General features: G+C 36.0%; 1 protein-coding gene across 1 annotated transcript in view; it reads right to left on the bottom strand.

Moving 5' to 3' along the window:
• Window positions 1-6: 6 nt before the first annotated feature.
• Window positions 7-13,113, bottom strand: part of LOC113236956 (splicing factor, proline- and glutamine-rich-like) — a 14,991-nt gene continuing 1,884 nt past the window's right edge. Inside the window, exons 2-9 of the mRNA XM_026473184.1 lie at window positions 9,516-9,625; window positions 9,281-9,345; window positions 7,948-8,051; window positions 5,881-5,954; window positions 3,906-3,997; window positions 2,152-2,338; window positions 837-964; window positions 7-199 (exon numbers count right to left, since the gene is read on the bottom strand). Coding sequence (XP_026328969.1) covers window positions 57-199; window positions 837-964; window positions 2,152-2,338; window positions 3,906-3,997; window positions 5,881-5,954; window positions 7,948-8,051; window positions 9,281-9,345; window positions 9,516-9,625 — 903 coding nt within the window. The 3' untranslated portion in view covers window positions 7-56. The remainder of the gene's footprint in view (window positions 200-836; window positions 965-2,151; window positions 2,339-3,905; window positions 3,998-5,880; window positions 5,955-7,947; window positions 8,052-9,280; window positions 9,346-9,515; window positions 9,626-13,113) is intronic.

Genomic DNA, 13,113 nt, shown 5'->3' with positions numbered 1-13,113 from the left:
TATTGTTAATACTGCTTAATTCACCCTGACGTCCTTCACACATAGTCTTGTTTTATCTAAGCCTTATTTCTGCCCTGAGCGTGCGGTGGTAGAGGTCGCGCATTGCGTCGGGGCTCTGGTGCAGCCTCTTGCACTGTCTCCTTGCTCTCCCCGCTTTCAGCTTCTCCTACTCGTTTTGGGTCCGAGCTTGATGCCGCTTCTAGAAATAAAATTGTATCGCATATAATGACCACGAACATATTTCTTTTTATAATATCAAGTGACGGGACGAACAAGTCGTGCGCCTGATGGTAAGCTACACGTCTGTCCATAACAGTTGCAGCAGTTGCCACTCCGAGCTTTAAATCGCAAATATCTGAGGGGCATTGCCACTGCGCCCGTTATCCTGCGATATAAGTTGACAAGTTAATGCTTTCTTCGTCGGTTCAGGGTACTCTTGACCTGGCTTTTTTAGGACGTCCTCTATTTTAATGACTGATATATCCAGGCGTTACTTTGCGAACCCTGTAAGGTTATAACTGCGCATGTGATGAATATTTATTTTCATGCAGTTAATCCGCATACAATTGATAAATAACATGTACACTTTTACAAATATCACCATCACAAAAATATAAACGACATGTGAAAAACGATATTCGTGTCGTTAGTTCGTCTTGCTCGGCCTTTAACAATGTGTTTCGTCAATTTTCTTGCATTCGTCCTCTCTAAAGCTAAGCAGCTCTCTGTCTCTAGTGTCGTCAATACATATTCATCCAATAAAACAGTCTATCATCTATGACAAAAAACACATTTATATTTATCTATTATTTGAAGGCTTAGTATTAAAAAATTACCTGCGGGAGTTCTGGGTCCATTAACCCCCTGCGATTGGCCCTGCAGTTTGATCAGCTGAGCGAGCTGCACTACGCCTTGAGGATTCGCCCTTGGAACCGGCCCTGGTCCTTGGGGTCCACCAGGAGGGCTATGCGTATTCAAAGAAATAAAGAACAAGACAGTGTTTGAAAAGAGTAACAATAATATAATTCCTTTTTATGAGACATTGTACGAATTTGGGACATCGATTAATTAAGTGACTGGAGGCCGTAGTAGTTTTAAATAGCATGTGTCACAGGTCGCCAGACTCTCAAGCCTTAGCAACAAAACGGTTGTTAATGCTGCAACAAGTTCAACTTTATGAATGTTTACTCTACTAAAGAGAAAATAAGCTATTTGTACCATAAAACGTACTTAATAAAATAAGTAAACCCCAAGGACAGAGATATTTTCAAATATTTAATCGCACCCTTGGTAACAAATCGTGAGTCTGGTGTTAAGTAGCTCGTCTGTCCATAACAGTTGCAGCGCCACAGAGCTTTAAACCGCAAAGAGATCAGGGGCACCGTCACTGCGCCCGTCACCCTGGGACATAAGTTGACAAGTCCCGTGTGCCTGTAATTTCACCAGCACCCTTACCTTTCAAAACCGAAACGCAGTAATGCGCACGTTATTGCTTGGCGGCAGAAATAGGTAAGATGGTAGTACTTCCCTCTCCTTAAAATCCAGACGTATTTTTCTGCAGGTCACAATAATATTAATTTTCATACCCCGTGCCTACACGAGCAGTCCCATATTTTTTACAAAAGTTTTGTTTATAGTGACCTCCCTATTTTCCAGGTAGGTACCGGAGTAAAGTCCACTACTCGTAGTGAGTAGACCCCCTGCACCGGATCGCTCAATTGTATAACATCGTTGTAGGAATTTGGACATTGTACGCCTATCAAACTTGGTAGTTTGATAGTTTGACCAAACTAAACTACTACTATGAAACTAAATTTAAAGCAGCTGAAGACGTATTGAGTACACAGCTTTAAACTCTTGATTAACTGGAATTTAGTATTCAAAACACGTCTTCCTATGTTCTAAGAGCATTGTTATGTATTAACTAATTTATTTTCAAGATAGCAATATAATTAAGTGGCAACATGAACATTATACTAGTAATTCGGTGGTGATGTTGTTGGTAGTACATAATTATGTATAAATTAGTAATCAGACCGTTTGTACTGTTGTTTTTTTACCTTAATAAACTAAACATACCCGACCCTTTTCACGTAGCTGGTTGACTGAACAATAGAAAGGTGGAATGCATATCCGGCACTCGATTCTTACCCGTAAGCGTACGCTGGCACTCCTGGAGGTCCCTGATAGAGTTGTTCATACTCCCTCCCATAATGCAGGGGGGCCCCTAGCAGCAGGCCTGAGTTAGGTGCTATGGACTGCTGTACGGCACCGGGGTATCCGAAGAATGGGGAAATCACTTGCCCGGATGGATTTATGAGCACTGCGTTTTGGTAACCTGTAAAATGTCGTCACAGAGATCAGGTAATGGATTTGGATGTCGAGTTATTATTATTATTTATATTATATAAGATATAATACACTCGAGATGTCTACATAAATCTATACCACATCCCGGACACTCCATACAACTGTCGAAAATTATTTACCTATTACTACTACATACAGCAAGGCGCATCTGCACACGCACACTCACTTGCTCGTACTTTTATGTTACGTGGTCAGAGCGGCAACATAGCGAAAATTCTAACGTGAATCTGTTAACTATAATTCTTTTATAGAATCCTAATAATTATACATGTTCATTACGTATTTATATCGATATAATATTATATTTTTTATTAATTCACTAACTACGATAATATTGAAGATTCATTACAAAAATATATTATTCTTAAAACTTTATCATTACCTAGTTAATAATTAGGTATATTTATTACGTAATATTTATCGGCAATACAAAATTGAAAATTCTAGAACCCTTGTCTAGCTCACGAAGTTATGGCATCTTATTATATTCATATAATAAATCTGTATTATATATTACTAAAGAAACACTACAAAACTAATTCGTTTCATCTTTCAAGAAACTCATCTCTTTATCCCGTTAGATGATTATAAGCAGTCGTACACAGCACAATTCACGACCATTATAAATAGTAACGTAAAATGATGTTATATATTAACGTACAAATTTCGTAATGAATAAATGAAAACTATATTCAAACATCAAAGCCGTCTTAGTGCGAAAACGGCTCGTCGACAGCCTTGTACTCGTTCAGTCAATGTGACCGTCAATGTGCGGGACGTGGTGCGGTATCTAAAGCTGGGGAGGGGCGGAGAGTGTCCGTTCTCATTACTTATTTGTTCTCTGTCTATAATCTCGCACGCATAAAGACTCAACATACAAACACGCGCGCGCACACGAATGATAAAGAAAAACAAAGGCCTGATAATAACATGTCATTATTGTTCATTGATTGAGCATTGGCTATAGAGCCTTCAGCTTAAATAGGTAACGAATAATTAAGAAATTCAAAACGTAATAATTATTAAACTAAAAATTATTTTTTGGGAAAACTGTAACTACAAAAAAGTACAATCATAAAAACACGCAAGGAGCCTGTTTATTGTCAAACTCATTAAAAAAAAAACCTTTTTTTAACGTCTATTTTAAACTTTTAAATATTTAAAAGTACAACATCGAAATTACTAAAGAAAAATGTTGTACAGCCAAAACGGCCGGTTTTATTCCGCGCAATGCGGGTATTGATCAATAAAACCCGTTTTTTAAAGATGTACGATTAAAAAATACAATTTTAAAAAGTAACTTATGCAAGATGTATTTATTTATTTATTTATTTATTTGATGCATCTCACAGGAATATATAGTACAAATTTACAATGTATTTATTCTCTTTCCTGCTTTTTATTAATTTATTTTTATAATCATACTTCTACCATTTCCATGTATTTATTGAGAAAAGCTCGATATACACTTCGGCGGGAACGGGGAGAATCTTTTACTTCAGGCTTTTGTAATAAAATAATATATAATTAATTACCATTTGGCACCGCATTAGGCGCATACGCAGTGTTCCCTTGTGGGGCTGCAGCTACCACATATACTGGCTGGTATCCACCGATTGTGCCAGGTCTGAAAACGACAATATTATCACACAGGCAATTTTTCATTAGTATCCAGAATTTAAAAAAGAACATTTTCTTCGAGTTCATTCGTAACGGGTTACCTTAGGTAATTTTGGACTCGAAGTGAATTTGGCCTATTTACGCTCGGATACAATGCCATTGTTCTAGTAAGAGAACGGTTGTTTCTTAGTCGAGATTTTGAATCCCTTTAGCGGCCTGTACCTATTAACTTATTTTCTAATTACATGTGTTTATAAAATGAAATGAAATGAAAATTTGTTGGCTTAAAATATGGTGAACAAGAGATGGAACACAGTAGAAAGATAGAGCTCATATTTTACCACATCTGGCATGCAAAATTATACTTATAGTGATTGAATGAATTCATTAGATTACGAATAATGTCAGTAGACATGCCCAAAAACATGCTTAAAGTTCTAATTTTATTTCAATGCATAGTCAATTAAATTAACATCGAAAATTATTATGAAACTCAAACGATTACATAATATTATAATATCAGAAGTAATTTATACGTCAATGTTTATTCAAGAAATCGGTAAGAACCATTGACTTACAATTATATGGACGTCGGGTCCGCGCTAAAAAGTGTCCGCACTTGTAAGGCGCTAAAATCGTATACAGAGCGCCACAATCTTCATTTGTTCTACTGACAGCGCGATACTGCGATGACATTACAATTTAAATTCAACGGTTTAGCTTTTCCATATTCCTTTACAGACATGTAAACTCACTACTCTCACGTCACTACGTTTAAATAGGTTGACTTGGGACATTTTTTTCATGGTTTTTGTATTAGACCCGTCGTCCATTTATTTGTAAGTCAATGGTAAGAACAATGTATTTGGTAACATTTTAATGTCGTTTGGCAGAGCATTGCATATTTGAACACACATACCATTGCATTGACGTTTATGATTGTTCAGTACCAATACCTTTCGCTAGTGGTGAAAAAAACATTGTGACGAAAGCCGAAGAAGGTTTATAATCCTTGGAAAACCTGTGAAGTTTCCAACCTGCCACTTAGACCGTAATCCGCCATTTGGGCCTTAATCCACCTTTAAACCATAAGGGTGCGAACAGACTTGGATAATACGCCGCAAATGCGCCTACTTGCCCTTTGGCAAGCCACTTTGTGCAGCTCACGAGCCTTTGCTCGTGAGCTGCACACGTGCTTTATGTTGTGCGATCTGTTCGCGTGCCGTCCGATTGCCACATTTTGATGTGCTTGTTGTCGGATCTTTGTACTTGGTTTTCAACGTCTTTTTAGCCGTAGCGCCATTTATGAGAAATCTATGAAAGTATTTCGTCACCCAGTTAGAAACCTTTACAGCTACCGGCCCTGGCTAGAGACGTCGCTATTAATTGTAAATAATTAAATTTGACTACGTATGTATTTAACTGCACGCGTGTAGCGCATTCGCGGCGCATTGGTCAAATACCAGCATGACGGATAGGTTTGTTATGGTCTAAATGTTGTCCTAATGCTGACTTTCCACGGCCCGTCATTTGAGCGGACGAGCTCGCGTCACAGGCGAGTCCGGGCGGCTCTGATTCGGGTATGTGTCGAGGGCTTAGTCTAGCTTGAGCTACCATTCGAAAATGTCGTATGAAGACATAGCTATTTCTGCAGCAACTTTTGTATTATATAGCGGCTATAGCAAACTTAATTAAAAAAAAGCAAAAGAAACGACACTGGTGGATGTCATCATTCAACAAGGAAAGGTCGAGTTGTTTTACAGACTCATATTACAGGTTAATCATATCAATCGTTTGAACACTGTCAAATACCGGATGAGCGCCAAACGCCCACGGCCACGGCCCAAGAGAGAGAGAGAGAGAGAGAGAGCAGACGATTGAATGTTTTACCTGTAACCCGGGACTGGCATGTGGACAATGAAGACGCGTCCAGGAATTATTCCATTGCCGGGTGCTACAGGTGTCTGAAACGGAACAAATAAAGCGCGATAAATCGTATCCTTGGTATAATAAGGTTTACTATGACAACGTTTCAGGAAAGAGGTTTGAAGGTTCTACGAACGAAATTACTCGATAACTTTCTTATGCTTACATAGGACACATTTCAAATTTTCACGTATATGTATGTACATTACTTGTTTCATGTAGAGTTGCCAAGCCATAATGCCTGGATATAGCTGACGTTTCACATTTTGATTTTTATTTTATTACTTGTAGTCAGTCTTATAACAGCTCTTTCACAATAAACATTACATTACATTATATTTTATTACGAATTCAAACCTTTTTTTAACCGATTTCGAAGAGGTTCTCAATTCGACTCTATTTTTAACCGACTTCAAAAAAGGAGGAGGTTCTCAATTCGACTGTATGTTCTTTTTTTTTTGTGTTACGCGATAACTCCGGTATTTGTGAACCGATTTTCATGATTCTTTTTTTGTTGGAAAGGGGGTATTTCCATAGTGGTCCCATTCCATTTTGAAGGAAATCATCCACCTCTAAGGGTGGCTGTTCACGCATGAAGATTCATTTTTATAAATAGCGCCTAACATTAATTTAGGAGCAATTACTTTAATGGTTGATTTTGCTATTTCTCCAATTCAAGGCGTTTTTCTCTGAATATACTTTGAGTAGTTTCGTAGTGAGAACCTATTTTTATTGTCTCCAGTGTCAAGTCCAGTATAGTGGCGAACTAGGGGATATTTCAATAAAACTTAGCAAATAGACGTAATTCCACGTACTTTTGAGGTCGGTTTTTTTAGTACTCTGTACTGAGATTATTTTTGTATATGTTACGTGATTACTCGTTTGTGAACCGATATTGTAGATTCTTTTTTTTGTTGGAAAAAACGTAACTTAGTATTGGTCCCATTTAAATTTAGAAGAAAATATTCCACCTCTACGGGTGGCAAACTAGGGGATGAACCCGGTTTCGCACACGTTCCGATAACCGATTTCAATAAAACTTTGTAAATACCTAGATGTAATTTCACGAACTTTTGAGGTCGGTTTTTTTTTTATAATTGAAATTAATTTTCTGACAGCCATTTTTTTTATGATATGCAGCGACGGCACGAACAAGTCTAGCGCCTGGTAGTAAGCGTAACAGTTGCAATGTGGCACAGAGTTTTAAATCGCAAAGATCTTATGAGCACTGCCATAGCGCTCATCACCCTGAGACATAAGTTGACAAGTCCTATGTGCCTGTAATTTCACCAAAATATTTCGTTCTCATATCTGTGATTCGTATTATTTTTATGATTTTCATGTCATTTCAGCACTTTTGACGTATGATCCATGCAGTTTTCAACCGACTTCAAAAAAGGAGGAGGTTCTGAATTCGACTGTATGTTTTTTTTTTGTATGTATGTTACGCGATAATTGTGAACCGATTTTTATGATTCTTTTTTTGTTGGAAAGGGGGTACCTACTTCCATAGTGGTCCCATTTCATTTTGAAGAAAATAATCCACCTCGAAAGGTGGCTGTTCACGCATAAAGATTCATTTTTATAAATAGCGCCTAATTTTAATTTAGGAGCAATTACTTTAATGGTTGATTTTGATATTTCTCCAATTCAAGGCGTTTTTCTCTCAATATACTTTGAGTAGTGAGAACCGATTTTTATTATCTCCAGTGTCAAGTCCTGTATAGTGGCGAACATATTTCAATAAAACTTAGCAAATAGACGTAATTCCACGTACTTTTGAGGTCGGTTTTTTTATATCATATTGGGTTCGAAGTAATTTATATAACGTTTTCTCTTGAGTAACGCCAAACATCATAAGATTTTTATTTTGTAGGCGGCGCGCGTATCAGTTTTAAGTAGTAGATTTCATATACATATAATAATATGGATGCAATGAGGATATTGGCCATAGCGCTATGAGTTTTATTACATCTTTTGTTATCACATTGAAGACACAGAAATCGTACAAATAGAGGTAGAATGACCAACCTGCTGTGGAGGCTGTTGCGGTTGCTGTGCTCCTGGTATCAGTTCTACTTCGCTATCTGGCTCCAGGCTCTCCAGGCGAGCTGGTGGTGGGTTTGGATTGCCTCCTGTAATAAATAGCTTTAACGTTACTCTGATAGAGTTTTTTCGTTATTTTTATGCGATTTCTTCGTACTATAGAATTTGAAGTTTTTATTTCCAAATGTTTCAAATGTGATCTTTGAATTGTATGTTCTGGAATATGCTTCATTTGCAGAGACAGGAATATGCAGAATGCAGTACCTAAGTTTCATAAAATATATATGTATAGAGTAGAGGATATCTTTCTCTGAAATTCAGGCGTGATTAAAAATGAAAACAAAATAATTATATTTTTATCGACTTCTTAGGTTTTCGCGATTGTTACACATAGGAAATGAAACTATTTTTCCGGATTTAAATCGCGTATATTTGTCGTCGCGTAAACAAGTCTGAAGTCTGCAAGCATGTCATGGATAAACCTACACATTCAATGAAGTTTGACAAATCCCAGGTCCTTGCGAAAGAAATCAGTTATCTACCCAGGATGCTGCGAGAGGCTATTGAAATTAAAAACATCCTCATTTCAACAGGGAAGCAAAGAATAATTAATATGTTTTAGTTTATTCTAATTTCTATTATTAATTAATAATAAATTAAACTTAATAAAAATTCATTCAATAAAATAATTTGTAAAACTTAATTTAACGTAAATTGGAATGTTTTCTTTGTAAAATTAAAAATAAGGTATTTAATTAATAACTATTGTAACTATAGTGAAAAAATAGGGTAGTTTGCATCAGTATTGGACATAACTGGTTGAAGACTGTACCACCTCAGTCAACCGTGACCATAGGACCTGTAAAGGGCCTGAAAAGTCGGTTTGTTTGAAAAAACAAATACTCGCGATTTAAATCCGGAAAAATAGTTTCATTTCCAATTATATTTTTACTTGCAATTACAAATATTTTTTTTTTATGATTTCAATTGTTACTAACGTAAACGTAAGTTTTCTTAAGTTTTCGTAAGTTTTGTGTTTTAAGTATTTTAAGTACTAAGGCCATGGACTCTAGTGATTTGAATAAATAAGAATTGAATAAAAAAAATATACAAAAAAGGCAAATTAGGAGGTACTGTCCACTCTATGCGTGTTCTTCCTGAGGTTAGGTTAATTGAGTTAACCATAACGAATGTCTACAATTAGTTGTAATGAAGCGGAACATTAGAAGTGATTTGGCAGAATAATTTATTTTATTTGCTATTGGCGACTATGTTTTGTTACTTTTGATTATGATGCCTTCAGTTAAAAGGTGATTACCTTGTTTTTGCAGCGGTTGACCGTAGTATTGATGCGCTTCTTGATTGTCGACATAATAATCAATTCTGAAACAAGTGTATCTATGAATATGTAGCAAGCATACAATAGTGTTGTTTAAGTATTTAAAAAACTTGAAAAGAGTTCAAAAAATACTTTCATTTCCATTGTAAGAAAAATATTATGTGTTATTAACACTATTTTCTGTTATGAAATAAATAATTAATTTATTACTAACGGGCCAATGTTTTGAAAGTTTTGCAAGTGCGGCGGCGCTTGTTGCTGGTAGAGCTGCGGAGGCGCGGGAGGCGCCGAACTCGCCGCTGCCCACAAGGTCGCAAACATACACTGAAACAAGCGATATAAATCTTAAATTTTTATTGAATTGATATTCAATAATTTTTTTGAGAAATCACTCCACTGGTTTGTTATAATTATTAATAAAAATATCGAACACTTGGAAAAAAATCCTTTGATCCGGCCGGATTCGATTTCTCAACGACATTTTAGCCGTAGCGACATCTATGAGAAATCTATGAAATTATTTCGTCACCCAGTTGGGTACCTTTAAAGCTACAAGTCCTGGCTAGTGATGTCGCTATTAGCTGTAAAGAAATTTTTATTGAATTAATATTCAATGATTTTTTGTGATTGTACCACTAGTTTGTTATAACTATTAATATAAATATTACTTCATTACTTTCTGTGTGGAACGTGCCTGGATAGATACAAAGCAAAATGCATATATCATTAAACTGTGAAAATTTTCTAGCGGTTTTAACGGTTTCTAGCTTTAGTGTTTTATTAAATCTCATACACTGCAGAGCTGAGATCTTTCGATAACTTGGTTATTTGTGGACCCCATTGCAATTTAGTACATAAAGTTACACTTAACTGTATATACAACACCCTTAATCCGTAATTCTTGAATAAACCTGTAAAGTATAAAAATGACCATCACCTAACTCCTAGCGATGACACATTAGCATCACAACAAACGTTAGAGGAATTATTAACTAGCCTTTATGATAATTCTGTTTGTCCGATCCATCGATCCGGATTCTTTACATCATTCTTTAATTGCATTAAGCATCTAGGAAGTGTTGTGATTTATTGACCATTTGTCAATTTAATTACTTGACGTACTTAATGAAACTTATTAAATTGACAGTGGTATGTACATAGAATGTGATTAATAAAGCGACACCAAACGACGATATTAATAGAATCTTTGTCTTGCAGAAACGTGCGGGCAATTTACAATATGGGGTCCCAGAGTGTCTTTGAGAGGTTAGTTTAAAGAGATTAACATTCTTACATTAACGTCACAGTACATTTATGAAATGTATGAAAATGTTATTTATGTTAAGATAAATATAAAATACTTAATGAAAAATACCCATATACCATTATATATATAAACCAATACTGGGGTATCTTCTATTCAACAAAAAAAAGAATCATCAAAATCGGTTAAAAATAAACTAGCTGTTCTTCATAGTCATCTTCACAAAGTCACAAATACATTTAGGGGTATTCAGTCATTTATACGCTTTTATAATAAGATTCCGGTTGATATTTAAAATAATACCCTGTATGCTGTAAATAACCTTTAGTATAAAATTTTTGTTTCACTATAGTTTTAAACCTCGTGAATGGCATTTGGTTATACTACGTTGCACTAAAGAGCATTTAGCTGCGTATTAGCTGACAAAAATCTGTGGTAGTGCCCCGTTCAGCTCTTGCAGGTGCAAATTTTTGTTTTTTATTATACCAAGTGCCGGGAGGAATCACCTGGTGGTAAGCTACACGCCTGTCCTGTATAACAGTTGCATTGCCACTCACAGCTTTAAGTCGCAAAGATCTGAGAGGCACTGCCACTGCGCCTGTCGCCCTGAGACATAAGTTGACAAGTCCTATGTGCCTATAATTTCACCAGCACCCTTACCCTTCAAAACCGAAACACAGTAACGCTAACATTACTGCTTGGCGGCAGAAATAGGTTAGGTAGCAGTACTACCTTGGACGAACTCTTTCACAAGGAGCTCTACTGCTACTTTAACTTGTAATCCTGTCATTTATCTACAGTAAATTGTCTTGGATTAATAAATGACGTAGATGTATAAGATATCATTACACAACACTAAGGCAATCTACAGCCGTCGGCGATTCGTGCTAGTAATTCTACAAAGATTGCAATACGTACATTCGAATAATTCCACCATTCGTCTTTTACTCTGAAACGGGGCCAGAGATTTTCAAATTAGCATTAATTTTACGAAGGACATCGACGACGCCGTAACAACCGGACATCCTAAGGCCGTCAGTCCCGTACAATAACAATTGTACAATTTACTTTATAATTTATTACATTTGAAGGAAGGAAGCTGTTAAGTAGATGGTGGAGTACGCTTATTAATAAGTGGCTCTATATATACATATAACCAACTGTCAATCAATCTAATGTTTGTTGTTGACCTCTATAATGTCAAAAGTCATTGCAAGTCACTAACAACACAAGACAATAAGTGTTTATATGGAGACCGCATAAGTCAGACCTCGCCTGGGATAATACAAGGGTGCGAGACTTGACAAGACGCGGTCACAGTTACGCCATTAATTCGGAACAGTGGAGCGCCGTTTAGAGCCATCGAATAAATAACCACAAATAGATACGAAATAAGGGCCATCTGTCCCTGGCAACTTATCAGGCATATGGGCCTTACATCACTTTTAAATATCAACTCTCGTTTGCGCTGCAATCACAAATTAGAAAACGCCAACAACTGACTTGTGTGTACGTCTCCGTATATTCCAAAAATATTCTGTATTTATTGTAATAAAAGTAATATATCTAACTATGGGGAGCTGTTCCATTCGGTAGTGTGGGTCACATCAAGTGGGATGAAATCACATTTCATCGGTAATTAAATATAAAATATCTATTTTTTCAATTTTCGTACATTATAGAAAAGCGACGTTGACGACACCCGTCAATTGTTTCGGATTCGGGCTGGTCAATCGGAGTGCACTTGTCACCGTAATGATTTGGTAGAATAGTTTGAAACAAATTAATGACTTTTCGTGTCTATTTCTGGATATAAACTCGATGTTTATAGCGTGCACGTTGCGCCACAGAACATCTATTTTCATTATTCTTCTTATATTCTTCAGTTATAAATATTATACAGAACATTTATTTTCATTATTATTAGAAAACTTACAGCTAGGTAACAAGAACAGAATGGTAAGTATAATACACGCCTGACAAATGAATGCATGTATACTGAGGGCCAATTAAAAGTTTCCACAGATAATTATTTACACAGATAGAGAGATAAAGAAACAATGTATAAAGTAAGTCGATGACTTCAAAATAACCTAATAAATATAAATAATAGAATTAAATAGCAACACACTTGAAAAGAAAGAGAACTGAAAGAAAAAACCGACCTCAGAAATTCGTAGAATTACTTCTATTTACCAAGTTTTATGAAATCGGTTACCGAAAAGCGAGCGAAACCGGATTCATCGATTCGTCCCCTAGTTTACCATCCCAACAAACCATTGACCACTGTACTAATACTGAGGTAACCTCTTTGCAACAAAAAAGAATCGAATCATCGAAATCGGTTCACAAATGCTGGAATTATCGCGTAACATTACATATAAAAAATACAGTCGAATGAGAACCTCTTCCTTTTCTTGAAGTCATTTAAAAATATCATTTAAAATAAGTAAGCGTTTTAACTTAGTTATACTGGTGTTGAAGAAGTCTACCTCACTGTGTAATAATAATAATAATAATAATCTTTATTTATCTTAAAACATGGTTT

The sequence above is a fragment of the Hyposmocoma kahamanoa genome, unplaced genomic scaffold (assembly GCF_003589595.1).
Source record: "Hyposmocoma kahamanoa isolate Upper Pololo Valley unplaced genomic scaffold, ASM358959v1 92, whole genome shotgun sequence".
Taxonomy (NCBI): domain Eukaryota; kingdom Metazoa; phylum Arthropoda; class Insecta; order Lepidoptera; family Cosmopterigidae; genus Hyposmocoma; species Hyposmocoma kahamanoa.
Note: the sequence above shows the minus strand (reverse complement) of the source record. Positions and strands in the feature narration are given on the sequence as shown.